The 26,151-nt window shown below is 49.7% G+C and overlaps 1 protein-coding gene across 1 annotated transcript; it reads left to right on the top strand.

Annotated features, from left to right (window-relative positions):
- Positions 1 to 1,232: 1,232 nt before the first annotated feature.
- Positions 1,233 to 25,799, top strand: LBH (LBH regulator of WNT signaling pathway). The gene is made up of 3 exons (XM_080685434.1): positions 1,233 to 1,477; positions 3,982 to 4,084; positions 23,134 to 25,799. Exons 1-3 carry the CDS (start codon positions 1,452 to 1,454, stop codon positions 23,320 to 23,322), a joined length of 318 nt encoding a protein of 105 aa, XP_080541560.1. The 5' UTR covers positions 1,233 to 1,451; the 3' UTR covers positions 23,323 to 25,799.
- Positions 25,800 to 26,151: the final 352 nt, after the last annotated feature.

Here is a 26,151-nt window from a genome sequence, read left to right as displayed (position 1 = left end):
ACCTTTAAGTGCATATAAATGGATTCAATACATTCACTATCTTTCAAAGAATTGGCTGACTTCAAAGCACAATTTAATTTGCCAAGTTTTTGATACCCCCCTCCCCCCCCCCCACACACGTCCTCCAAGTACACACATAGGTCAGGTTATAAAGCCATGTTACAGGAGTGTTTGGAGCAGAGGTATGAAGCAATGCACTCCAGCCACAGAGGGGCAGACTCCCATCCCGGCTCTGGGGTTGTGCAGACTGCCTGCCTGGGCAGACCCTTGGACTTGCAATTCCTGGGCAGTGTGGAGGGGTCCCGCCGAAGCTCTTTGTTTCTTCTCCTTGAGCAGATCTGGGAGCCAAGGCTAGTGAGGTGTGCTGAGCAGCTCCCACCCGCACCCCCGGCACCGCGCCGCTGCTGTGTGCGTGTGTGCGCGCGTGTCTGTGTGTGTGTCCAATGGAAAAACCCTAAGACGACACCACTTCCTTTCTCACACAAACAAGACACTCCATGGATCTCAGGACTAGCCCCTCGAAAGCTAACGCGACCCCCTCGGGCTCTCGGTTCCCCCAGCTCCGCGTCCCTTCCCACCTCCCAATGTTTCTTTAAGTGCTGTTCTCATTTCCACGCAGCTTGCCAGGGATAGAGGGGACGCAGCGATGGAGGGGCCGCAGGCGAGGATGCCAAGGAGAGGCCTAGTTTGGGGGATGGACGCTGAAGCAGGGTCCCGAGGTGTGGGCTGGGGAGGGCGAGTGAGTGCAAAGGAGAGCGCTGGTACCAGGCGGCCAGGATCCAGGGATGGCGCCCTCCCTCAGCGCAGGGCGGTCACGTCTGGAGGAGCGGGCCCAGCGCCCTCTTCAGGCCCAGGGTCCTCGCGCCCCCAAGTCCCTAGGGGTGAGTGCAGGGAGGGGGCGCCTACGCGGGCTGGTTTGTAAGCTCGAGGCGGCACTGACATTGAACTCCAGCCCCGGTTCGTTCGTGCGTGTGTGTGCGCGCGCGCGTATCCACGCGCGTGTCTGCGTGTATGAGTCGTGGGCAGGGGGGCGGACTAGAAGCTGCAGCAAACCACGGCCCTCGAGGAGCAGAGCCGAGCGCGCCCCCGAGCTGCGGTCCGCAGGATCTGCAAGCACTGAAGCCATTCATGATTTTGGTGACGTTATTCCAGGAGTGGGTGAGGGAGGGCGGGGCCTCTCGGGGTCGGGCCCCGCCTCCGCCCCTATAAATATGACTTCCCGGGCTCTTTGTGGGGCCGCGAGCTCGGTGGAGAACCCTGAGCTCCGTCTTCTCTGCCGAGGCAGCTGGCAGTGGGGCTGTCTCCGGAAGAGGGACAGCGGACGCCCAGTGCCCTCACTCCACCGCCTGTCCCCCGCCTGCCGTGCCTGTCTGCGCCCGTGCCATCCTTACTCGGGACGCAGTGACCGTTTTTAAATCACAAGGGCGTGGGTCAACCTCCCCTAGGACTTCATGTCTGTATATTTCCCCATTCATTGGTGAGTATCCTGCGCCCTCGGCGGGCATCCATCTCGCGGCCGTGGCTACAGGGTCCGGGCGCCTACTCGTGCCAGCTCGGGTGCCAGTGGAGCCGGCGGCGTGGCAGTAACCCGCCGCCCAAGCCCGTGCAGGAGTCAACGTCAAGGTTGCAAAGATGGGGGTGGGGGGAGGTGGTGCTGAGAGCATTCTAGACAAAGGAAGTGAACTCAAAGCCCTCACTTAAGGGGCGCCTGGGAAGGTGTAGATATGCTGGTGACGGGGTGGGGGGAGAGCCAGGGGTCACGTCTGAACCCTGCTAATAAAACTCCCTGTGGGGAGGGCTGCAGGAGCCTTGCCCTGTTCTGGGGGCTGCTGCTCTTCTCGAGCCCCTCCCCTTTTTCTTTTTGTTTGCTTTCAAGTCTTAGCGTCGAGGCCGGGGCAGCGGGGCTGAGCTGGTGCAGGCGGCGTTTGCAGAGCTCGGAGCGGTGCGGGGAAACGCTCTCCCGTCTCGGAAGGGTGGGGAAAAAATGTAACCCGTCTGAAGCCACAAGCAGCAGCTCCAGCGCACGCTGCACCTTCCCAACCGCTTCCCTCTCCATAGCCCTTAAAAACGGACGCGCTTTTGTGGGGGCTCGGGCTGGGGAGGAGCCGCCCTCCCTGGCCCGGCTAGAAGGAGCCAGGGCCAGGCAGGGGGCAGCGGAGGTTTGCACTCGACCGGGGATTGGGCTGGAAGGGATGCGCATATTGCGGAGCGAGGCCTCAGGCCGCTGGGACTTGCGCCTGCTGCTGCTTCCTTCCTTCCTGCTCCGTGGAAGAGGAGGAGCGGCCGGGGTGCGAGCGCTGGCGGCTGCGGAGCGTGTTCTCAGGTGCGGGCGCAGAGAGCCCGGCCCCGCAGACCAGCTCGGCGCGTTCCTGCTCAGCCCAGGCACCCTCCAGAAAGTTCATGCTTATCACTTCAACTTCCCCGGCCGGCGCGAGGAGCGAGCGCCCCTACGCCAGGCGAAGAGCCTGGCGAGAGCCCTGTGCGCTCTCGCTCTTCTGGCCGAGTTCTTTCGGGGGTGGTGGTGGGGGGGGGGGGGCGGCGAGGAAGGGGGGACGGCAGTCTTTCCATGACCTAGGAGGAAAATGCCCTTGGAGTCTCCGCTCCTGACCCGAAACTTGCCCCTAATCCCAGCATCTTCTCTTGACCCCTCTCCTTCGGGGCTCCCCTTCCCTACCACCTCCGTGTGTGTAAGCAGCCAGGTGCCATATGGGTGAGACTGAAGGCTATTGGAGGCTTTGTGCCCGTGGCCACTAAAACTTGCCAAGGCTCTAACCCCTTAGAGCTCATCGGAGTTACTATCCCCGAGAAGTTAAGATTTGGGGTTATTTTATAGTTGATTGGCCCTTCCCTCCCCCCGCCCTCCAGATGAGCTCTTCAGCATAACTGTGAGATATGCATTATTAGCATCTTGGTAACAGACACACAGGGCACCTGTGGCTCAGAGAAGTTATATGACTCGTTCAAAATCACACAGCTTTTGATTGGCAGAGATTGGACCAGAACCTACTGTGTCTGTTCTCAGATCCAATGTCATCTCTATTCTATAGTATCCATAAAATGAAGAAGCATTTGGTACTCTCTACAGCCCATTCCATTTTTAATTTTTTAAAACCATGTGTAAAGGCATGAAAATATTGGGTATTGTGTAGTGAATACATTGACTTTGGTACCACTTGGCACTATGCTTTCGGGACCCTGTATGTACCCATGGCTTGTGTGAGGATAATGGAATGTTTGTATCCTGCTTACAGAGTACAAAGCACTTTCACATGTCTGCCATTGGTGGGCCAGCTTGGCCCCTCTGGAAATTTCCTTTGCGATCAGAGTCCGGGCATCCTTAAGGCTTTTTTTTTTTTTTTTTTTTTTTTTAAATCCAGGGATGTTTTTCAAGCTGTGAGCTTGCAGCTGCTGTGGCTGTGGCTAGAGAAGGGGGTTGGATGGCAGATGTGAAGCTTGCAGAAAGCTGACCCCTTGGGGCTTTAAGTGGGACATTTTGGAAAAGAAAAAAAAAAAGCAACACCAGAGAGAAATTTAAGAAGGCAGTATTATTGGACTTGGTTTCCCTGAGGTTGACCTGTTATTATTATGTAACAATAATATGCAGTTCCCCAGGAGAAGGGTTGAATTGGTTTTCATATAGATAGACAGATGGGCTACCTACTGTTTTGGTTTCTTTCTAGTTCTGTCACTTAAAAGAAAACCCATCCTTCTGTGCCAGGGGAGACTAGTTAGTACAGGAGAGGAGGGAAGAGGTTTGCCGGAGAGGTTTTCAAACAATGGGCTTTGTTGATCAAGTTGAGAGCCCCATGCTCTGGCCTTGTAAGGCACTTCCTCGGGGTGTGAGCTTGTTTTTCTCTGAGTTTTGTTTTGAACACCTCTCATCCTGCCTCCAGACACTCCCTTGATCTCGCAGCAGAGTGCACGGAGAGGAGGAATGTGAAAGTGTGTGTTTGTTGACTTCTGGTCTGGGTTTCTTGGCAGCCCTGACTATCTGAGATCGGCCGAGATGACTGAGGTAATGATGAGCACCCCATCCATGGAGGAGATTGGCCTCAACCCCCGAAAGGATGGCCTTTCCTATCAGGTGAGTTCAGTATTGGGTTCCTTCTAGCGCTGCAGAGCCCAGTGGCTTTTGCTGGGCCTGGTGGCAGACTTGGTTCTGCATCCCAGTGCCACTAAGAGCTGTGTGACCTTGGGACAGCCCCCTAATGCTGGTAAGCCGCAGTTTCTTTGTCTGTAAAATGGGGCAACCATAATCTTTACCTCATAGAATTGTGGTGAAGATTCACCATGATGATAGAACGTGTATAAGGCACACATAGAACCTGGGACACAGTAAGGATTCAGCAAACATGAGCCGATGCTATTAGTCATCCTGGCGGCTGTGGACTCTCCCATTCAAGGCAGCTAAGGAGGAAGTAATTTGTGCAGTCAGTTCAGACAGAACTTCCCCTCCCAGCCTGGCCTTGGGCAGTGGGAACATTGCTTTGAGGGGCAGCTAATGGGGAATGGTGGTGTGGTGGAGGAATAGCTGTGTCAAAGGCTGCTTTCTTCCGCAGGATGATGGTTGACCAACTGATTCCAACAGAGTTGATGTTCAAACTATTTAGAATTGAAGAGGGCTTTCCCCAAAGAGAGGCTCTCTCAGGGGCGCCACTGCTGGGATCTAGCTTAGAAATTGTCCTGTGTGGTGGATTTAAAATACGATCTAAAGGACCAAAAATGTGGCGTAAGTAAGAGCTTTGGATCCTCAGCACAGCTCTTTCTGACCTGCCATGTTGCTCCTCCACTGCCCCCTGATGGAGGTGTTGGAACGCCTGTGGTTACCTGTGGGGCAGATTTCCGAGGAGAGCACCTAAGGTATTACATTAGGAGTCTGTTTTTAAGGAAAGACCTTGGGGCTAGGGAAATTGTGTAGGGTGGCTGGCCTGGGGAAGAAAAATGGGGAGGGGGGGCGCGTGATGGGCCCATTCAGCAGATATTAACTGAATGTTTGCTGTGGGCCATGTACTGTACAGATGATAGTGAGAGAGGAGAGGAGAGAGAGAGAAACATTGATTTGTTGTTCCACTTATTTATATATTCATTGGTTATTTCTTGTATGTGCCTTGACTGGAGATCGAACCCGAAACCTTGGTGTACGGGGATGACACTCTAATCAACTGAACTACCCAGGCAGTGCCTCATTCCCTCTTGACCACAGCCCTGAGGGGGGAATTCTGGTTTTACGGATGAGGGAACAGGCTCAGACTGAGTAGGTGACTTGGGTCTGGAACTACAAAGCCTTGCTCTCCTGATGGATCGTGTGTTTGTATCTCGAGTTGGTTCTTGACCAGGTTCCAGACTTGCTCTGGCTAACCATTCCTTAGAACCATCCCAGGGGCATTTATTTAGTAAAGGAAGAAACAAATAGAAAGCCAGGTGGGTGCAGTGGAGGGAGGGTGATCAAAGACTGCCTTGATGAAAGCTAAGGCTGGGTAAAGTAGATTGGCAGGTGACATCGGAGTCACCCACAGGCATGCTGGGGAGGTTTAAGAAGACCCCTTTGTTTTGTCAGCGTGGTCTACCCACTTTTTCTGGCTGGAAATAAATATTCAGGTGGCGTGAGGTGTTGTGGGGTGGGGGAAGGGGAATACCCTTTCCTGGGGGTTTATATCCTCTACACCCAGAGTGGGTTTGAGCGAGATGATTGGCCCCATAGCCTGTAGGAGGGCAGAAGTTTCCTGGCTCGCCAGCTGGGGTGTTTTCAAATACCAGTTTCCAAGCCACTGAATCAGACTGAATCCCTTTGTGGTTACAGGTGAGATTTTCTTTCAGTTCTGAGTTTTAGATTTCCATCACAGAACCTTTCCAAACACAGCCATCGGTATGCGTGGTGTGTGCTCTTTTTATATTCTCCATTTGAATGTGTCCCAGGATAAAAGGCCAGGTCCTACAGGGCACTTTTCTCAGGCCGTCATGCTGGGTCTGAGGGAGAGGGCAGGTGACGATGGAGGACGGGGCTGCAACCCCGGGTGAGGAAGCCTGAGTTGGGGCTGCAACGGCAGGATGAAAATCCAATCACCTCTGGGCTCCTGAAATGTCTTGGTGCTGCCTGAAGAAAGGGCCCTCAACTCTTCCCTATGGTTCTGGACTGAGGGCCACCATCCAGTTCTCACAGCCCTGCAGGAAACTGGTCGCTGCGGCCTGGGTGGGGACTACTGTCCAATTCCAAAATATCTTTCCTAGAACTTCAAAGCACTCTTAGAAAGTTTCACAAAATTTCAGCAAGGTCTTATGGTTGCCTGGTGAAGAGAAAGCTTGTCATCTTTAACCAAGCAACATTTATTGGCCACTTGATAAGTGTAAGGTGCTGTGCTGGGGCCCTGCACAGAGAGGGTTCAGGGCTTATGGGGGAAGCCAGCAGGTCATAACAATGGGAACTCAGGCAGGCTCGGGGAGCAATGCAGAAGCCATGGTCAATCTAGGTATGGGTAGCAATGAGAAGGCTTGGATTGAAGTCCAATTGGGGCTGGCCTTGAAAGAAAATTAGGACTTTGAGAAGGCCCCTCCGTCTCTAATCAAATTTTGTTGCATCTCCAGATAGCCCCTGGCGTGCCCCGTGGAGGTCAGGTGCGGGGCTCTGCAGAGAGCCAGCTTGATAATGGCTATATGATGGTATCTCGGGGCCCGCTCCAAGCGAGTGCCTTCCCATTAAACACATTCCCACCAGCGCTCTGGGGATTGGCTGGGACTGCACGTGGTCAGAGCCGTCCATCCACTGTGCATGCTCAGGCTGGGCTCAGATCTGGGGGCGGAAGATCTCAGAGCTCTGTTCTTGGCATTCTGCCTGCGGGTAATAATAGTACATGGCTTTTCACTGAGACCTGCTTTTCCAAGGAACTGAAAGTGGGAAGGAGACATCAATCCCGACTTGGCAGATGAAATAGAATCTGAGGCTTGGGATTTGACCTTGAAACGAGGTCGTCAAGGAAATAGGCACACTGGGCTGTGTCAGTCATTCTCCCACCTTCCAGGCCTACCCAGCACGAAGCTTTCCTGATTTCTCTGCGCCGTGACTGCCCTCTTTCAACACCTGTGGCACATTGTGCTTTGAAATGACGCTGCACTGGGTTTTGAGGATGTGGGTCCCACTTTACCTTCTCCCTGCTCAGATCTCTGAGGGCAGGAGGATGACTTCTTACCCTCTTGGTGCCCATCAGCCATCACTCTTCTTATACCCCTCCCCAAATCATGGTGCCCGCTGGCTCAGGGCCTGCACAGAGCAGGCACCGCTGAGACGGTGGTGGTGGTTTCAGTGCCACCCAGTCTCCTGGTTCTGAAGCTAGCCAGCCTCACTGCTGCCTCAGGACCTGTGAAGGGCCTCCTCGGTCTCATGCCGGTCCCAGCTTTACAGAAATGCCTTGGTATCCCCTGAGAGATTCAGGCAAGCCCGATCCTTTGTGCTCAGGAAGTTAGTGCTATTTTGTGAGCATTGTATAAAAACCGACAGAGCCAGTGCCTTGGTTTGTCTTAACAGTTATTTAGAGAGTCATTAAGAGAAATTCATGTCTGCGTACTCACTTGGCATGAATGACAACACCCACCAGTTGGGTGAGTAAATGGTTACTAGAAAGTCTGAGTACATTTTGGGCTGGCTGTGGGTGGCAGCCAGCTCACGGGGCTGAGTGGGAGGGTCTCGAGGATATTTATGTCCCTGATGGCTGCAACTCTCCCCCCGCCCGCCCCGCATGCACGCACACACTGCATCTGTGGGTCTCCCGAGGTCCTGCCCTGGGCTAGAATTTATGCCATCTAAGGCCATCTTCCTTTCCCCAATTCAAGGAGGCAGGTCAGTGCTGCTTTGCACGGCCCTGGCTTCAGGGGCTCTAAGCATGTGGCATTTGGAATGCCTCTCTGATTGGGTCTCCTTCCATGTTGCCCACGATTGGCCTGGGTCCTGAATAGGGAGGGGTCCTGAGCATTTGCCTGGGGACACGGATGCTGCCACAACCCCAGGGCCCCCCAGCACAGCATGCTGAGCTTCTCCAGGTTTACTCCCTTGCTAAGTTCCTTCTAAAGCATCTGGACCAAGATCTGATGACTTTATCCTTCCCCAGGTTCTTTAAGTTCCTCTCTGATGGGTATGCATGGCCCTTACCGGAGGCCCTTCGTGTTCCTTCTGCTGGTCTTGGTCACGCACTCCTACCACCTGAGGCCCATCCTCCAGTCACACAGGCGGCCGGCTCTCCCTCTCAGGGAAGCCGGGAGGATGTGCTGTCACCCAGAAGGAGTGAGGTCTTCACACACCACCATGCCCCGTGCCAGTGCCCTCCCTGGGATCCACAGAGCTCAGAGCTTCCCTGCGTCTTCCCCTGCATCTCCCACGACCGGAGGGAGGGACATCCTGGTGTTTTATATGGTAGGGAGGAGAGACAGTGGGGGTGACCTATTCTTGCCACAGCCCTGTCATTTGCTCCTGGCAGTCTGAGCTTCTCGGTTCTAGCTCCGCATCAGGACAGGTATAAAGCACTATGCTGGCTGCGCTCACCTCTCCCTGGACCAAATTCCCAGCCTCTTCCAGCTCCCTGGCCCAACAATAGCTGGCTCCTTTCTCCCCGCTCCTCACTCTTTATCAGAAGCAGGGAATAGGCTGGTTTAGTCACTGAAGTCAGGCAGTGGTTAGAAATGCTGTCTTCACTCACGTCTACAAGAGCCTGCCTTTCCCTGAACCCCTCCCACCTGTTAAATGCACGTGTTGAAATATGCGATGAGTTGAGCTTCTTCTCTGAGTGAAGTTCTCAGAGAGGTTCCTGCTTCCTTCCCCTGCCTCCGTCTCCCACAAGCCCCTGATCATGAGTCTGTTCTGGGTATTACCTTTTCAACTACCTGCTTCCTTCTCCTCCTCGCCCCGTGTCTCGCGGGTAACCCCCAGCTGTGGTACCCCCGCACGTTCTGCTGAGCAGCCCCTTGGAAGCCCCGTGGTCACCAGGAAATCATCTTTCACAACATCAGACTTAAAAGGCCTCAGTCATCCCTGGAGAGACATAAAGCTAACATTCCAAAGCACTTGGCAGGAGACATCCAGCCATGGACACGACACGTTACTGGAATCGCAGCGAGTTTTCTTTCTCCTGTCCCGTCCCCCTCCACCCCAGTCCCTCCTTGGTACAACTCATAATCATGGGATGCAAGTCAGGCAGTGAGGGCCACAGGGTGCAGAAGCACAGGGAGTCTGGGGCTTTGGGGGGCGTTCTGTCTGCAGCCTGCTTCTTTTGGCGTCCGCACACACTGCTCAGATCCAGCCCCCTTTCTACGAGGGGTCCGGCACCTTCCTTCCTAGGCCCGAAGCCTGGACACAAACATAGTGTTCTCTGTTTGGAATGCCCCTGGGTGAGGGCCTGCAGAGGGCTAGAATTATTCCCGTGGGGGGCCCCCTCCCCTCTACCTCTTCCCCCACCTCCCCTGCTCACACACACCGTGATCACAACAGTGAGTCTGTAGCCCGTCCAGGGAGAGAACAAGCTCTCTTCACTTTCTGAGCCAACGTGGTGCACACTAGAACCATACAGCCGGCCTCCTCTCAAAGGGCCTGTGTTAGGCCCGACGCCTCTCAAGTGCTGGCGTGTTCATCGCGCCTGGAGCTGGGTCTGTGTCTTAGACTCTGCTTTGTTCCTGCAGTGCTCCACGCAGTGTCCTCTAATAGCTGCTAACCGAGGGCTGAGGGGCTGGCTGGGCCCTTCCTCCCTCCCTTTCCTGCACTGAGGACAATCCCTCTACCTTGGCCACCCCATGGCGTAGACTTTTGTAGGATCAGCATTTTCTCTATGTCACCCCAGTCTCCCCAGTTGGGTAGAAAGGAGGACTGCACCATTAGGGAAAGGGATGAGTTTGGGTGGCGAATCTTGTGACTAGAGCCAAGAGCTATTCCTGGTGTCTAGTGAATGTCCTGAAATGATCTCCCGGGCCCGAGTCCCAAAATAATCCTCAGAGGGTATGAAGACAGCCCCTCATTCACACGGAGCTCGGAGCTGATGGGACTTCACTCCTTTCCAGTCTGCCAGCCCCGTGCCACCTCTGCTGCCTGTCACCTCGCCACCTGTCCTCCCCCTGTCCCCAGCCCACCTCAGGAGGGGTCTTTATCAGAAAACCCAAGCCCGTGGCTGTGGCTTCACTCCTCAGCCGGGGAGGGCCCCTTCCTGCACAGACCTGTCTTAGAAAAAAACTACGGTCAGCCAAAGTTTCTCCAGCTGTCGTCCAGCTAGCACTCTGACCAAGGGGGTGTCTGGGAGATCCCTCGGCCCCTCCCGCTGCAGTTAATCCCCTTGCACTGTCAGAAGCTCCTTTTCCGTAAACTGTACAGAAGAGGCGCCCAAGCACTTAGCTGAGGCAGCAGTGACAGCTTGCTTCTCGACCAGGAATTTTATTGGAGTCAATGGATAGGAATTTTATTCAGTCAATGGATAGGAAGGGTCTGGGTTTCTCAGTCAAAGTAGAATTGGCCTGAGCCATGAGGGTGTTCACAAACCTCAGTCCAGAGGTGGTTGGTCTCTGTTACTAGAATATCTTGAATTTAATAGTTGTCCCCAGGCAGAATTAATAGTACACCTTCTTACTTTGCCCATCCTGGATTTGAGAGGCATCCTTGGGTGTGTGTGTGTGTGTGTTATATTATAAAGGTAATATTCATTCCTTTTAGAAATTTAGGAAAAAATATAGAGAAGTATAAAGAAAAGAACACCCATATTCTTATTTGCTGAACCATTTTGGTATGTTTCCTTCCAGTATATTAATATGCATTTACATTTTTAAAAAACTGACATAATACTGTCTATGCTATGCTGAATCTTTTTGTTCACGTACTGTAACACTGTGACTGTGTTCCTGTAATTTGGCTTTCTTTTTAAAATGGCATTTCATTTTGTTATGTACCACTTCTTATCGCTGAAAATTTAGGTGGTGGCGTGTTTTGTTCTTATAAAGAGCACTGCTCCAAGCCTCATTTTACGTAAATCTCTGCCTAGTTCTGGTTCGTTTCCTTGGAATAAATTCCTGGAAGTAGAGTTACTGATTCAAAGAGATTCAACATTATTAAGCCTCTTGATTACCTTAAAAACAGAAAACAAATCAAAGAGTTTATCCAAATATAAGCTCCTGGCATTGACGGCTCTAGCAAAGAGGATCTCCCGGGTGTCAAATCTGTAGGGATGGAATAATGGAGGAGCTTTGTGGATTGAGTCAGAAAAGTGCTTGGTTATTTTGAAGTGGTTAGGAGATGTTGTACATCTTCCTCTAGTTTGTTAATTGCTTATTTTGAGCAGAGATGATAGCAGTTGATGATGTTAGGCAATTAGCCAGCATTGCAAAATAGCTGGTGATCATATTCTTGTCCCACAGTGGGTGTGCGGACAAAATTACACATGTTTATTTGTACAGGCCCTACATATCTCCTTTATTCTGTTAATGACATCAGAGTGCCATGTGACCTTAAGGAGGACCAGTGACGTTGCCTCAGCCTGGCGTCCCATGAAAGTTGGACAGATGGATGCTCCGTCCCCTGAGCCATCTTGGTATTTCTGGGGTTCCAGGTCTGGCTCATGAATGGTCATGGTTGAGAAATACGGCTTCCCTGAAGTCAAGCATTGACTGTGCTTTTAGAAGTAGAGCTGAACATAATGGGGACTTGGGCCCAGGGCTCAGGCCCCAGGTGCTTTGCAGCGAGTAAGCAGCCTTGGCCATGGTCCAGGGTCCACATACTCCTGATGGTTCAAAAAGTTCATTTAGGTGTTACACAGACAAACTTTAAAAATACCAGTGTAACTTTATGGTTGCTACCTATAATAAGTAATACTAGTTTCCCATTTGTGTGGTGATAGTTTTATTTTTTAAACAATGAGTAAAGTAGAAATAGAATTGAGCCATATGTGTGCATGGGCGGGAAGGGATAAGGACTTCCTGAGGCTGACATCACCGTTGTCACCACGAAGGAATTTTTTTTTCTTCAAGAGTTGAATGTAATCCTCTTAGTTGGAAGCATTCTTAAAGGTTCGCTAGTCCTCAGTGTTGAATTCTGTATTCCTTTGGTCATTTGCCCCCTTGGATATAACAGTTAAAGGTCAGATCCTTCCTAGCTGTTTTCCTTGGCATCCTAATACTGGAGTTTTCACGCCAGATTACTTTTTAATACATAGAATGTTCTATGTATATATTACTTCATGTTTTAACAAAGTGTTAAAACAGGAGGACAGCTGCCCCTGGGGTTCACAGAAACTTTCCAAGGGATATGACAGCAGAGAGCATTTTCGGAAAATCAATTTCCACATCTTCAACTTCCTTCTGTTGCTTTTCTAAAATTGCATTTCCTGGAGACGGGCTTCATCAGTTTTCTCTTCCTACCTTTCCTATCACAACTGCCCGCCTCCCCCTTATGAGGAAAGGACCTGCCCCTCCCCTTCCCCAATATTTTAAGGTGCTTTTCTCCAGGATATAGAAACCCTGGCAGCATCAAACAAATGAATCATTCAAAATGTTACTGTCTAGGAAGCTCCATAAATCTTCCTATCTATCACATTAAGAAACCAATCTAAATAATGTATCATTGTGCTTAATAACTATTTACGGTATGTTTACTGATCAGTTATATACTAATAGCCGCAATAAGCCAATTCAGAATTTTTTAAAATTAATAAGCCTTAGGGTCATGGGACATAAAACCTTAAGTCATTTTATATACACAAATACATCTTTTTATTGCAGTGAAGTATGAAAAGCTAATGACTTAAAACTTTCAAACATAAAAATATATTAAGGAAAATCCTATAGGGAAGTAGACTGGAAATATAGTTTCAAGTGGAGAAAGGAATAAGATTTGGCTTAAGAGCTTGTTTATGAGTTGTTGTTTTTTTTAAATAGGTGATTGTTGATATCAAATGGCTGTGGCCATCTGAGTGCATTGAAAAGAGTGGTATAAAAGTTTTATTTAAAAATTTATAGTATATCAGAAGTTTCAGGTGTCAGTTTAAAAACACGCGAAAGGAGACACAGTTTTTCAAAATGCTTTTAGGAGGGACCCAAACGAAATTGTGGATGTATACACTGTTCTTAGAACCAGAACTGTGGCACTGTAGTCTCGCGGGGTGGGGGGCACCTGTGCGGTTGTGCCAGTCTCCTGTCCGATAGAGGGATGCACACGGAAGCATGGCGCTGGGTCACGGAGGTGCTCTTCGGATGCTGCCAGTGCCGTGGCGCCCAGACACACTCGGCACAGGGGGATTATGGACCATGAGTCCGGGTAGCTGGTCTCTAATCTTGGCTTTGCCACTGTCTGTGTCAGCTCGGGCAACTCACGTCACCTCGTTGGGCCTTGGCTCCTCTGTCTTTAGGGGAGGGTGGATTGTATCACTTTTGTTATTAGAACACTGTGTAGTGAGGTGAAATCCGCCATCCTGATCCTAGATCAGCCCTGGAGTTAAAAAATCGGCTCTCTTCCTTGTGTCAGCCTTTCTGATACTGAAGGCAGCTTTGGGGTTCCCTTTAAAGCTTTTCCAGTTTTAAAATGTATTGACCTTCAACCTTGACTTATAGGATCCTCCTCCTGAGGGTTCTCTAGGCCAACGGTTCTCACACTCTGGTCTCAGTCCCTTTCACATTCCTAGAAATGATTGAGGGCCCATGGATATTTGTTCATGTGCATTATATATTCTGATGATGTCTTCTGTGGATTATGTCTTTTTAAATTGTATTTATTAATTCCTTTAAAATAATAAAACCATTGCATGTTAAACATAAATACGTTTATCATAAAAACAAATCTGTTTTCCAAAATAAAAAAAGTTTTGTGAAAAGAAAAGCATGGTTTTTCATTTTTGTAAATTTGTTTGGTGTCTGTCTAAATAGAAGATAGCTGGATTCTGATAACTGTTTATGCCTCAATCTGTTGTCGTATGTATTATAGTAAATAAAGAAAATCTGGCTTATGCAAATATGTAGTTATAAAAAGAAGAAATATTTAATAGCCTTTTAATATGTTCTTCTTTATTTCACCTAGACTCAACAAGTGATGGTTTCTTAAAGGTTAGTGGCCAAGTGAAATCTGAAACCTTCACAAATGAACGTTAAAGATCTTCCAAATGTTGACACATTTCATTATATAATGTAAAAAAAAATCATATTTGTTAATGTCTCCACTGGCTTCATCAGAAGTCCTTCAAGTATTAGGAAACTGTCAAGCTTACAGTGGCTGATACATGTTTTCCAAAATTCTGATTTTTGTTTGAAAGCTCAGTTTTTATCATAGGTAACAAAGACCATCAGTCATTTTCTTTGAAGTGAGAAGCTCATTTTATTCATTTTTGAGAACATGTCTGCTAAATAATCAAGTCTGGATAACCATAGTTCGTTGGTCATTTTCTCAAGTAAAAATAGTGTTCTGTGGAAAAAGTGGCTAGTTCAGTTTGCAACTCAATCACATAAGTGCTTTTTTCTCCTCGAGACATCCATTGTGCTTTGCTATGCAGCAAAAGTGTTTTATGCTTTCCATTTAAAAAAACAACATGCACTTAAGAGTCAATATTTAATAAAATTTCTGCTCTGTTGCAAATATTATTATTTTTTAATTGTGAGCATGAGATGGCGAAAAATAGAATGACTACAAGTATAGTTAATATCACTGCATTCATTAATTCTTGCTAAGGGGCAGCAATTTCACCCACCATTGTTTTTCATACCACTAGTACAAGTGTCAACCCAGGAGAAAAGGAAAGTAACATCTTAGTATTGTTAAGAAAATATGTAACTCCATAGACACTCCCTCTCTGAAAGAACGTAGGGAATTGAGCTTTGAGAACCATTGCTCTAAACTGAACAGAATATGTCTGACCAGAGGACAGCAGGGCCTTCGCCTTCCTGTGAGTGTGGACGGCCTCCATGAGAGGAGTGGACCGCTGGGAATATAGCCCTGTTTACTTCGGGTTTTTTTTTTTTAGCATCAATACTGCAGTTATGACCAACTGAAATGTCCAGGCCTCTTTTACAGGACCTACTATCAAGCAAGGCTTCCTGCTTGGGAGGAAAAAAAAAAAAGTTTTAACTTAAAGACACGGAAATCAGCTGATGACCTCAGTGTGGGACAAGGTGGATTGGAGGTGATGGATATCATCCAAGTGGAGATGTTTCACAGAGCGTGGGAAGGTGGAAATGTAGCTGTGGACTGGGGAACCAGCAGCCTAAGATGGACAGGTGAAGCCAGGAAGCTGCCTGAGGGTAGAGAAGTCCTAGAATGACTCCAAGTCCAGGGAGGCATGGGGAAGATGAGGTTGGACAGGTCAGGTGAACCTGGGAAGGGTCTTGAGAACCAGGAGAGTGTACGGCCCAAAGCAGGCTGGCTGGCCAGGTCGTGTGCTGCAGAGGTGGTGCCGACTGAGGCTGAGCGAAGGCTGTGGGCAGGACAGTAACGAGGTCCTAGAAACTAGAAAGAGTTGTTCCCATACAAGGGTGGGTTTGGTAGGGGTTAGGAAGGGAACCCTAGTCAATGATGGGAGGGCTGTGGGACCAGGCCAGGTCTTCAAGATTTTTGTCTCCAAAATGAAAAATGAGGGAATGGTTGGAAATGGGAGCCACATCAATCTGGGCTTTCTGAGAGAAGAGGGTGGAGCTGTGGGACATTTGGGTAGCACCAAAGGAGAAAGAGAGAAAGGGATCTGTCATTCTGCAGAGGCCCAGAGGTGACTGGGAGGCGTGTCTTCTTTCCAAAGGGCAATGATAGTATAGTTGATAGGATGTGGGTATTTTCAATCATCTAAGCCAGATAACTGCAGTCTTTTCTCATTGCCCTGGAGAACTTGGAGAATGTTCTTTAGCATTCCAAAAGCCCCATCAGCTCGCTGGGCCAGTAGAGTTATCAGTAGCAATTAGTGCTAATTAATTGGAATTTGGAACTCTCATCTTGCAGGATGGGTGTGTGTTTGAGAGATGTTTATGAAAGGTGGTGTTTATCCAGAGGATTTCCTTTTCTTTTAAGTCAAGGCTAGAGGCTTAAGCATCTTTAATTCAAAGGAAGGAGATCCAACAGTTGTTATTTAGCCTCAAATCTCTGTTGGAGTCTCCTATAGGATTAGAAACACCAGAGCAGGGTAGGAGAGGGTGAGGTGGCTGTTCCATAGCCGCAGTCCAGGCGAGATCTGAGCCAGGTGAGAGTCTCAAGGATGGAGAAGGAGGTGACTTGCATCTCAGTGGAAGCTGGAGAATGTTCTTCCCTCCCTGAATCCAGGCAGCAGCCCCTCTGCCCCTTTGCTGTAATTTTTCTGTTCTTACCAGCCACATTTCACTTTGAAAAGTCAGTAAAATGTAAATAATAATAATGATGATGACGATAAAATAGCAGGAGGGAAGTATTTCAAAGAACATATTTCTTGCCTTCACTTATTGTTAGGGGGCAAAAAGCAGGGAGTACTTTTCATTTTAATTAGTTGCTGCTGCTCATTCATTCAGCCCTTGGAGAGCAGGATACTGGTAGAGATCTGCCCGTTGTTAGAACCCAGCCCCTTCTAGGAAGGAATAAACACACAGAGCCAATACATTGTTGTTCTGCAGGAGAAGTAAGAAACCCAGACTCTGGGGATCCGAGGGGCAGGAGGGGCCTGACTTACCCATGCAGTAGGCTGAGGGAGAGGCGCAGAATGGAAAGACCTCCAGCTCTAGGACTTCCACCGAGAGACCAGGATCTGGACAAGGCAGTGGCTTCCATCCCAGCTGGCGAACCCAGGCCCTAGGGAAAACGGGGGCTAGGAGGGAAGCAATGAGGTCAAACCATTTCTCCAAAGAACCTGTCCTAGAGTTTGTGAGCACAAGCCCAGGAGTGCTGCTGACTTGCTCCTGTCCTAAGCCATAGCTATTGACTTCCCAGCCCCTCACTTTGAACCAGTGGTTCCCAAGGTGGGGCACATGCCCCCCCAGGGGCAATTTGATTTTTAAGGGGGGCAATTTGAGAATGAGTTATTAACAGTGAATTATTTTGCATTTCTTATGGTTCTAGGGGGCCTCGTATACAGTATATAAAATATATATTGTGACATATTTATGCATTTCAGTTCTCTATTATATGTTTTGAAATTTATTTGCTATTTTTTCATATCACTTTATATTATTATTTCTTAAACAATTTCTTAGTGATTTCTTCCTCAGTACTTCAACTGTCCTTTCGTTCTTTTATTTTTCTCTCTCATGGATGCCATGTTCTTTGGAAGCTTGTTTAGACCAAGTTAATGGCCTCTTAGGCTTCCTCCACACGAATAGGAGTTCACTTTTTGAATAATAAGAATTATATGTCCTGCGGGTGGTGGGGGGGCGGATATCAGGATTTTAGATATGCCTAGGTGGGGCACGGCCAAAAAAGGTTGAGAACCACTGCTCTAAATGGTCCCTGGAGACCCCAATTTTACCTAATAAGAACCATCGTTAGGAATTTAAAGTTTACAGAACATGTTCACAGATCCCTGTATTTTAGTCTTTCCAAAGCCCCATGAAATGGGAATTAGCATTAACCCCAATTTATAGAGGAAGGGCTGGGGGATGGTTCTCCACTTCTTTGATCCTGACAGGTACCATGATGGCGCTCAACATGCAGCATCATGGAAATCTTGCAACAGTACTGTAACATGGAAATTCCCTCCTCATTTTACTCAGGAAGCAGCTGAGGCTCAGAGAAGTTAAAATGATGTGACCTTGGTCATGGAGACAATATGCCTTGGGGCCAGGTCAAAGCCATGTTTTCAGACTCCCGTGGGAGTGGCCATTTCCATAGCAGGTTGGAGGTGACGTTTTCCCGCTCTGGAAGCAGAGAGGGGAGAGGCATACACAGAAGCAGATCACTCTCAGTTCCGTGGGGAGCTACCTGATTGTTTATCTCAGGCCCTCTGCCCTACCTCCCCTTTCCATCCACCCCGGCAAAGAGGAGCAGGGTGTTTAAGCTCCCGAGGTCTCAGCTTGCAGAGCTGGTAATTAGTCCTTTGTGTCCAGTTAGCCACCTTTCATCCCCTCTACCTGCCGGTGTCCGCTTTCCCCGTTAGCATCTCTCAGCTCTTTGCCGAACCCTCCGCCCTCTCTGTGGCCAGCTCAGGCTGTTTGTCAGGGATGATGGCTGAGGGACGCACACATGCACACGGGGACGGCTGGTCCAACCAGAATCACTCACATTTTCCATCCCAGGTGCCAGACATCTCTCTCCTCTCTCTACCCCAGAGACAGCCAGGTTTAGGTCACCTGGCTTCGAGGCAGACAGTTGATAGCTAGGCCCCCAAATTTCAGGCCTTTGGAGCCTGGGTGTTGCCTTACAGGTCCCTCCATGGCTGAAACGGGAGCTGACTGACTGGCAACTTTTATACTTAAGCCAAAAGCCTGCCGACCAGCTCCTCATCTCCAGGGCTCACCCTTAACCCCAGACGTCTCCACTCCAAGGCCACCTGTGTTGGTCCACCAGCCAAACATCCCGAACTGGTCCTGCTTTCATTGTCCTCCTATTTACACGCTTATGTTTGTGCTGTCCAGTGCAGTTGCCACAGGTATAAACGTAGGATATTTAAATATATCCTATACATTTATGTTCATAAAAATGAAAGAAAATTAACACTTTTAGCCTTGCTTCAAGCGCTCAGTGGTCACATGTGACTAGTGGCTACTGTTGGGCAGCGAGGTAGGAAATGTTTTCACTATCACAGAAAGTTCTGTCAGACAGCTCTGATCTACAGCCAGAAATTCTAGTGTCCCGGCATCCAAACCACATCTCACAGGCCGTTTCTTCCTCCTGGAAGGGCCTAAAGTTCCCTTGACCTTTCGACTGAACCGATTTGAGTTCCCAAAACATCAGGGCCTCTTGGCATCAGAGGTCACCAGGCAAAAGATGCCCCGAAGACGTGTCTCCCATAAAATTCACCAGGACCATGTTTGCGTACCTGCTGTTTCTACACAGCGGGATACTTGGGGCCCGGGGTATTCTTGATGTGTTTGATCTTCAACACATCACTTCATTTATAAAAGAGGGAACTTGGTGTCTATTAGTTTAATCCAGACCATCAGCCCCGACAGCCGAGGGTGACAGCTGGATTGTGGAATCCAGCACTGGCAGAGGGAGGAAAGGGCAGAGCTGAAAGAACCACAGCCTGCCCCCATCCCCTGCCCCCAGGCCTTCACCACCCTGTTGTCTGTGTCCATGGGTTATGTATATATGCAAACAAGTTCTTTGGTTGATCTCTTCCTGCCCATTCCTTTTTTTCTTTTTCTTTTTTTGCTTTTCCTTGTTCAGAGAGAAGGGGCGCTTTGGGGTAAGCGGTTTAACCAGAAGCAGTTTCTTTTTGGAACAGGGGCAGTTCCTTATTCCCTGCCAGTTCCTGCAGGCAAACGGCATGCCGGGCTGGCCTGCCGCCTCGACCCTACCTGTCATGTGCTTGGCAAGGCTGACTTGAGTCCTTTTTTCCACTGCCTTCCCCACCCCGTCAAATAGCAGTGGCAACCTCTCATTTTTCTGCTGCCCAGATGATTAAAAAGCATGACTTAGTGGAAAAATCTTGACCTCCTTAGGGTCAGCCTCTTCAGCAGCTGTCGGAGATAAGAGTGCGCTGGCGGGATCCTGCTCTCCGCAAGGCTTTCTGTCTGTGTGCAGGGAAACGAGGAGCTGTTGGTTTCTGGGTGCCTTTTGTTTGTCTTTGGAGAGAGCTACAATTTTCAGGGTCATAAATTGGTATTATCTCCTAATAAAATAAAATCTCTGATGGAAGGGTTGGATTATCATAGTGATTTTTAAAAATGTAATTAACAGGCTTTGTAAAAAAAAGGTTTTATATTGTGTGTTGTTGTTGTTTTTTATGGCGCCTGCTTTGAACAATTCAGGGAGCAAAGTTCTCTGGCAGCTAAGCAGTATCAGAAGTTCACTGCTCAGACTTCCCCCAAGGACGTCAGAGACTTAATTGTGCAGCTGCTGGTATGAAAGGCATTGTGTGAAGTTATGGTAATTGCTGCGTTAGCATGGCTGCCTCTTGTTTGCAGATTGAACGCTTACGGAGTCCTGTTGAAACTGCTCCAGAAAGGACATTCAGATTTGACTTGAGCATGTGTCCTCAGAGCCTTTTATTATATTTGTATTTGCCAAGCACTTGTACCCATCTAGTGAGATACAGAGGTCACTTTGCTTCTCAAAAGGAGAAACTGAGGAACGGGTGATTGAGAGGACTTGGCTGGGGTTATACAAGTGATGTCAAGGACATAATGAGAATCTGGGTTCTTTGGCGGGACACTGTGTTATCCACGTAACACATTACTTTAAGTCCTTTAGGTCTGAGTTTGGGTCCCAGATCCGCTACTTCCTAGCTCCGTGGCCTTGAGGAAGTCGCTTGCCCTCTCTGTACTTCAGTTTCCTCATCTATAATATAGGGATCACACCGCTGCTTACCTCAGAGGACTATTGCGAAGATGGAGAATCTGATCTGGGATGTGCAGATATATGCCTGGCATGTCTCCCATCATCATCATTATTTTAACACCTCCACCCCTGCCTATTTTAGCTAAAGACTTGCTTCCAGCTTAAAACAAACTTACCCTTATTACCCTCCTCCTCCTCCTCCTCCTCCTCCTCCTCCTCCTCCTCCTCCTCCTCTTCCTTCTTGTCCCTGTCACTCTTGCTCAGATGGGTGATCACAGTTAGATTCATATGGGAGTCACAGGGTGGGCACAGCCCTGGGCTTGCGGTCAGAGGGTAGAGGTAGGGGGCCAAGTCTGTCCTGGGCCAGGTGTCCATCTTCTCTTGATATTTCACAGCTCTTTCTCGCATTCTGAAGATTTAGAACAACCATCCGGACTAGGAAGCTCAGCTGCCCAGAGGGTCATCATGGGGCCCCCAGCAGCCGAATGAGCCATGGAAACCCATAGTCTTGTCCACCCTCCCTGGTCAGTTTTCTGTCTGTAAAATTGACATGTTCACCCAGTGGCATCCATTCATTCTTCAGAAGGTACAGGCATTGAAAATAGAAGATCTGGGTTTGAATCCTGGCTCGTCCACGTGGCCCTCAGAGCCTCAGGTTCTCACTGCTCTTGTGGGTGGTGAGGCCGGAAGGAGGTGATGTCTGAAAGCTTCGTAGACTGTAGCATGCTTTCCACTTGTTGGGGCTCCCCTCACGCTCTCTGAGCTTGTGCTTGGAAGGGTACCTTGTATGTCACCCACGGGGAGGGGCTCCCGCTGCACATGAAGAGAAGTGAGGAGCGGCCCAGAGAGGCCCTTGACCCGCTCCCGGCTCAGCACCGGCGGGTCTGTGTGCACAGCACAGTCCGAGGGCAGAACTGCAGGGCTGGCCACATCAGGAGGAGAAGCCCGCAGTTGGGTCAACCTGCCCTGTGCTTTCTTCCAGCCCCACTCCCCCAACCCCTTCCTTGCCTTGTTTTCCTCCTGGCTGCCATTAGGGTACTTTTTATAAGGCTTGTTAAGTCTTTAATGATGCCTGGTTGTGCAGCTGGCTTAAGGCTTAATCCCCAGCAATAGGGCTTTATTGGATAAATGGTTAATAATCACTTGTCTGCAGGGATTGGGGACGTTTCAGTGAGGCCCATGACTCCCGGCAGCCCCGTGTGACCTGTGACATGTTGGTGACTTGACTGGGACAGCATTGCTTGGGGTTGGTGTGCAGAAAGACGGGGCAACTTCATAGCACCACAGAAGGCCTGCGATTGTAGGAGAGCATTTCTGCCTCTAGGGAATGGAGGCCACCTGTCTTTGCCGTGGGCCTGTCTGGATCTGAGCCAGGCATCTCTTCAGATGTGTGTTTCTACCCACTCCTGGTTTTGACTTTCTTTCTTTTGCTATTAACAAGGTGTGTGACCTTGAGCAAGTCTCCCGACCCCTCTGGGTCTCAGTTTCCTCAGCTATCAAATAGAGAGGTTGGAAGAGATGAGATGGCCTTGAAGGTGCCGTGTGATTCTGAGAGCCCTGGGGTCCCAGACAGAGGCTCCTCTCTCCAGCTCTGGGATGCGTCACCGAGGACTGTGAATGGCAAGGGACCAGCAGCCCATCGGATTAAGTACCTAAGCTGCTGGGCAAAGAATTGGGTCAGCTGTAGTCACAGGGCAGTGTATTCGAAGGGAATACACAGAGGCCTCGATTTTATAGTCTGGTTTGGGGTTTCTCCCACTTCTGGGCAGGACACACAGTAGGCATTTTTAAAAAGCCTCGTTGATGGGACTCTGGAGAGAGACGTCAATTCTTTCAGGTGTGGAGCCATCAAGGAGCCAGGAATTGTTCACAGGTGAAAAAGGAGCCTGGGGTTTTGTCCCCAGCCTGCCTGTGGCTGGGAGCCACACCTCAACCCTTGCTTGGCCTTGACTGTTCAGTTGAAAGGAGATCAGGACCCATCTATTGGAGGAGCGGGGGTGGTACTGGGGCGTGGGCACACGAGTCAAACAGACCTGGGTCTGAATCTCCTTCCACCACCCATTTCCAGGCGGCATGGCCTGGGCAGCCTCTTTCTCTAAGCCTGGGATTCTTTACGATAGTATCAAAAACACCTCTTTGTCAGTATGGCTATGTTAGTTCAAAATTATATATGTAAAGCACCTGGTAGCTGGCTCATACAAGGTGTCAGTAATGATCCTGGGAGGAACTGTTTTTTTAATTTAAAAATTGATTTGAGAAAGAGAGAGAGAGAGAAACATTGATCTGTTATTTATGTATTGATTGGTTGATTCTTGTATGTGCCCTGACCGGGATCGAATCCATACCCTTAGCGTATCAGGGCAACACTCTGACCAACTGAGCTACCGAATGAGACCTGTCAGACTGGCAGAGTGAAGTTCTTGCTGTAAACCGATGTGTGGCTTACTGAGGATGACATAGCTTTGAATTATTTTATCAGAAATAAAAGAAAACAAACAGTGCAAACAGAGCTGCCCCACCTTTTAGACTTGGTGCTGCTGCCCTGAAACCTTTCAGCTTCAAGCTGAGGGATGCTTTCCCATGTTGCCCAGAATTCGCTTCCCGGTAGCTGTACCCCTGCTTAGCACAGTCCATGGCATACCGCAGGTGCGCAGCCAGCCCTGCCCGCAGGTGTGGGATGAAGGGAAGGAGTTGCACTTTTTAGATCTGTACATGACCGGGCGCTCGCTCTGCTTTTATTTCAGATCTTCCCCGACCCGTCAGACTTTGACCGCTGCTGCAAACTGAAGGACCGCCTGCCCTCCATAGTGGTGGAACCCACAGAGGGGGAGGTGGAGAGCGGGGAGCTGCGGTGGCCCCCCGAGGAGTTCTTGGTCCAGGAGGATGAGCAGGACAACTGTGAAGAGACAGCGACAGAGAACAAGGAGCAGTAGATTCCCACCGACTCCCTGCGGGTCACACCAGACAGCATCTGTACCTGAACTGTGTTCTTTCCCATTGTGATGGATGAAGAGAGTGGGCCACCATCATTCTGACACGTCAGACGAGGCTTCCGTTTTGCTCCTGCGAATCACTGAGTTGGTCTTCTTTCCCTTTCTTTTCTTTTTTTTTTTTTTTGAACTGTGTCGAGCCCTGGAGCCCTCCGGGGCACTTTGCAAGGCCTTCTGAGAAAGGAAGCTGCTTCGAGCAGGGGTTGGGGTGTGGGGAAGCTTTGGTTTTTGAGATCAGTATCTGAACTCAGCACCTAGAGGCGGTGTTGGGATTCCAGGGGGGTCTGCGGGTGAGGGGATGGGGCGTGCACAGCGAGCAAGGAACATTTGGGCTAAGAAAACAAAAGGGACAAAAGAGAAAATGCGCGGTTTAAGAAAACATTGAGCAGAGAGGTGCAGCCAGGAAGTACTTACTTCTCAGTGAGCGATCTCTCTGCTGCTGGGGCATCAGAAAACCAAGTCTTCATCTCTCTCCAGCTTCGCCCACCGCCAGCCTTTGCTTTCCTTTCAGGTGTGTTGCCTGTTACAGGGGAGGCGGGTAAAGGAGAGCAGGGCACCCTGGCTGCCTGCAAAGCCAGCTGGAGGTGATGCTCGGGAAAGGGAAAGGCCCCCCCATTCCTTCTCCACGGCCCCTCTGCTCCAGGCTGTGGCAGGTTGACATACCTGTGGTAAGCCGGAGTGGTTGTTTTCAAGAAGCAGTGCTTTTGAGCTTCTCTTCCCTTATTTATCCTTTTTGCTCTGTCCTCCCCTCCCCCTCCTCCCCCCCCCCCCGCCCTTTTGGGAGTAGTGAGAGTACTTCCTGCCCCTGTCGATGTGGACAATTGGATGTGAAGGTCCCCCCACACTTGCTCTCAGTCTGAGCAGAGGCACAGAGCGAGTCGGGTGGGGGGGGGGCTCTCCCAGGCTGGCCCTCCTCTCTCCTTACCATGCCCTCCCCTCCCCTGGCCACAGCCAGGAGGCTCAGGTGGCCCCCAGCCCTGCAGGGGGTTCCAGCCAGCCGAGTCAGCGCAATACCCACTCCCACGTGAGCCTGTGGCCTGCTTTCCTGGTGGAAGCTGCGTGAAGAGCAGAGGAGACTTTTTATGTTTCTTGTTGGGTAGGTGAGCTGATGTAGTGTACATCCCGAGAGCTGGCGAAGCCCGGGAATTATTGGGTGGGTGAGGAGGCTTTTGTGCAGCAGCCTGGGGATCGAGTGTGACACTAAAGGGTGTCACGAGATCCCTGGCTTCTCCCCTTGCGTTCCTGGATGCAGGTGGGAGGACGGCGTGGTGAGGGAGCATTGAACAGTGGTCCTCCTCACTCCCCACCTCCCACCTATCCCCTGAAAGGGCACAGTTACCCGAGAAAGTTAGCCTTGGACTTAGAGCTTCTTATCATAGCTCAGAACCACCAGGAGCCGCACGATGCAGGACACTCTTCATCTCTATCTCAGAGCGGACGGTGCCACTAAGAGGTGGGCTCAAGAGCAGCCCTGGGCTGAACTCTGCCCAGCGAGGCACCCCGGTGAGCCCTCAGGTGTCCAGTCAGTCCAGGTTGACCGGGTTTGGACTTGCATAAAGGTTGTATTTAATACCTCAAGGTTCGTGTGGCTCTGGGGAAGGTTGGGCAGGAGGACCAGGGTGTGCTGTTGATATGCCAGCAGGGTTTGGTTCTGGGCAGCCAACACTCTCCCATCCCCCCTGCTCCCTTCCTCTGTGTTGACTGCTTGTGTTACTCACACTGATCGATGGCAATAACTTCTTCCAGCTCCTCGAGGAAGTGGGAGAGCCTGCAGCCTGCACTGGGGGTGTTTCTCTCTTGCTCTCCCTTTCCTTCGGTTTTGGCTGCGAAGACCCTTCCCTCCCACTCTCATTCCCTCACAGCAGCATTTCTCATTCTGTGCCTCCCTTGTGGATGGGGTCTCGCCTTTTAAAATCCTGTGTTTCCCTGTCCCCTTCCAATGTGCTCCCCTGTATCATCTGTCCGTGTGATGGGAACGTGCTTGTAAACTGCATAACAGATCTACTTTGTGTACATGTGTGTTTATGGGGGTGGTTTATTATTTTTGCTGGTCGCTAGACCCCTTTGTACGACCATGTGGAGTCTGAGCAGGCCAGATGCTGACAGCTAAAGTCAGGACCCTCAGCGGTGAGCCTGTTGGGGGGGGACCCAGTCACTCTTGGACAAGTGGCTGAGCTCCTGTCTGGCCTCCTCTTTTTTTTTTTTTTATTTTAAAGTATCTTGTGTGTATTTCTAACTGATCGTATTGAAAAAACAAACTAGTATTTCAGTAAACATGCCTGTTGTAAGATGAACCTCCTGTAACTTCTATCTGTTCTTTTTTGAGGCTCAGGGAGAAACTAGCTTTTTTTTTTTTTTTTTTTTCCAAACTACTTTTTGTCACTGTGACAGTTGTAAATAAAGTTTGAAAATGCTTTCCACTCTGGTCTGGTTTCCTTCTTTCCTTCCTGCTCCATTGCAGCGGAGAGAGTGCGATAGAAACCAAGGTACAACTCTCAGAGGAGGCTGGGTAAGGGGGGAGCCCCATGTGAGGTTCCTTACATATCTCACCTGCTGGACCTTCCAGGTGAGCCCATCCATGTTTTTATTTTATAACTTGGCTGAATGCAGGCAGCCTGTTTTTCTATGCCTGTGTTTCTCAACTCTGGATGCACATCAGAATCACCAAGAAATATTTTTTAAAAATATACCAATACCTGTACCCTACACCCTGGAGGTGGCTTTCAATAGGCTGGCATGAGGCTGAAGCATTAGTATATTTTAGAATTACCT

Source organism: Plecotus auritus, assembly GCF_963455305.1.
Source record: "Plecotus auritus genome assembly, chromosome: 8".
In the NCBI taxonomy this organism is placed as follows: domain Eukaryota; kingdom Metazoa; phylum Chordata; class Mammalia; order Chiroptera; family Vespertilionidae; genus Plecotus; species Plecotus auritus.
Note: the sequence above shows the minus strand (reverse complement) of the source record. Positions and strands in the feature narration are given on the sequence as shown.

What these genes read in the sequence shown, in the direction of transcription:
- LBH (XM_080685434.1), top strand. Translation starts at nt 1,452, where the DNA reads ATGTCTGTATATTTCCCCATTCATTG. An exon ending in GTATATTTCCCCATTCATTG is followed by an intron (nt 1,478 to 3,981) that starts GTGAGTATCCTG and finishes GTTTCTTGGCAG; the next exon opens with CCCTGACTATCTGAGATCGG. An exon ending in AGGATGGCCTTTCCTATCAG is followed by an intron (nt 4,085 to 23,133) that starts GTGAGTTCAGTA and finishes CTTTTATTTCAG; the next exon opens with ATCTTCCCCGACCCGTCAGA.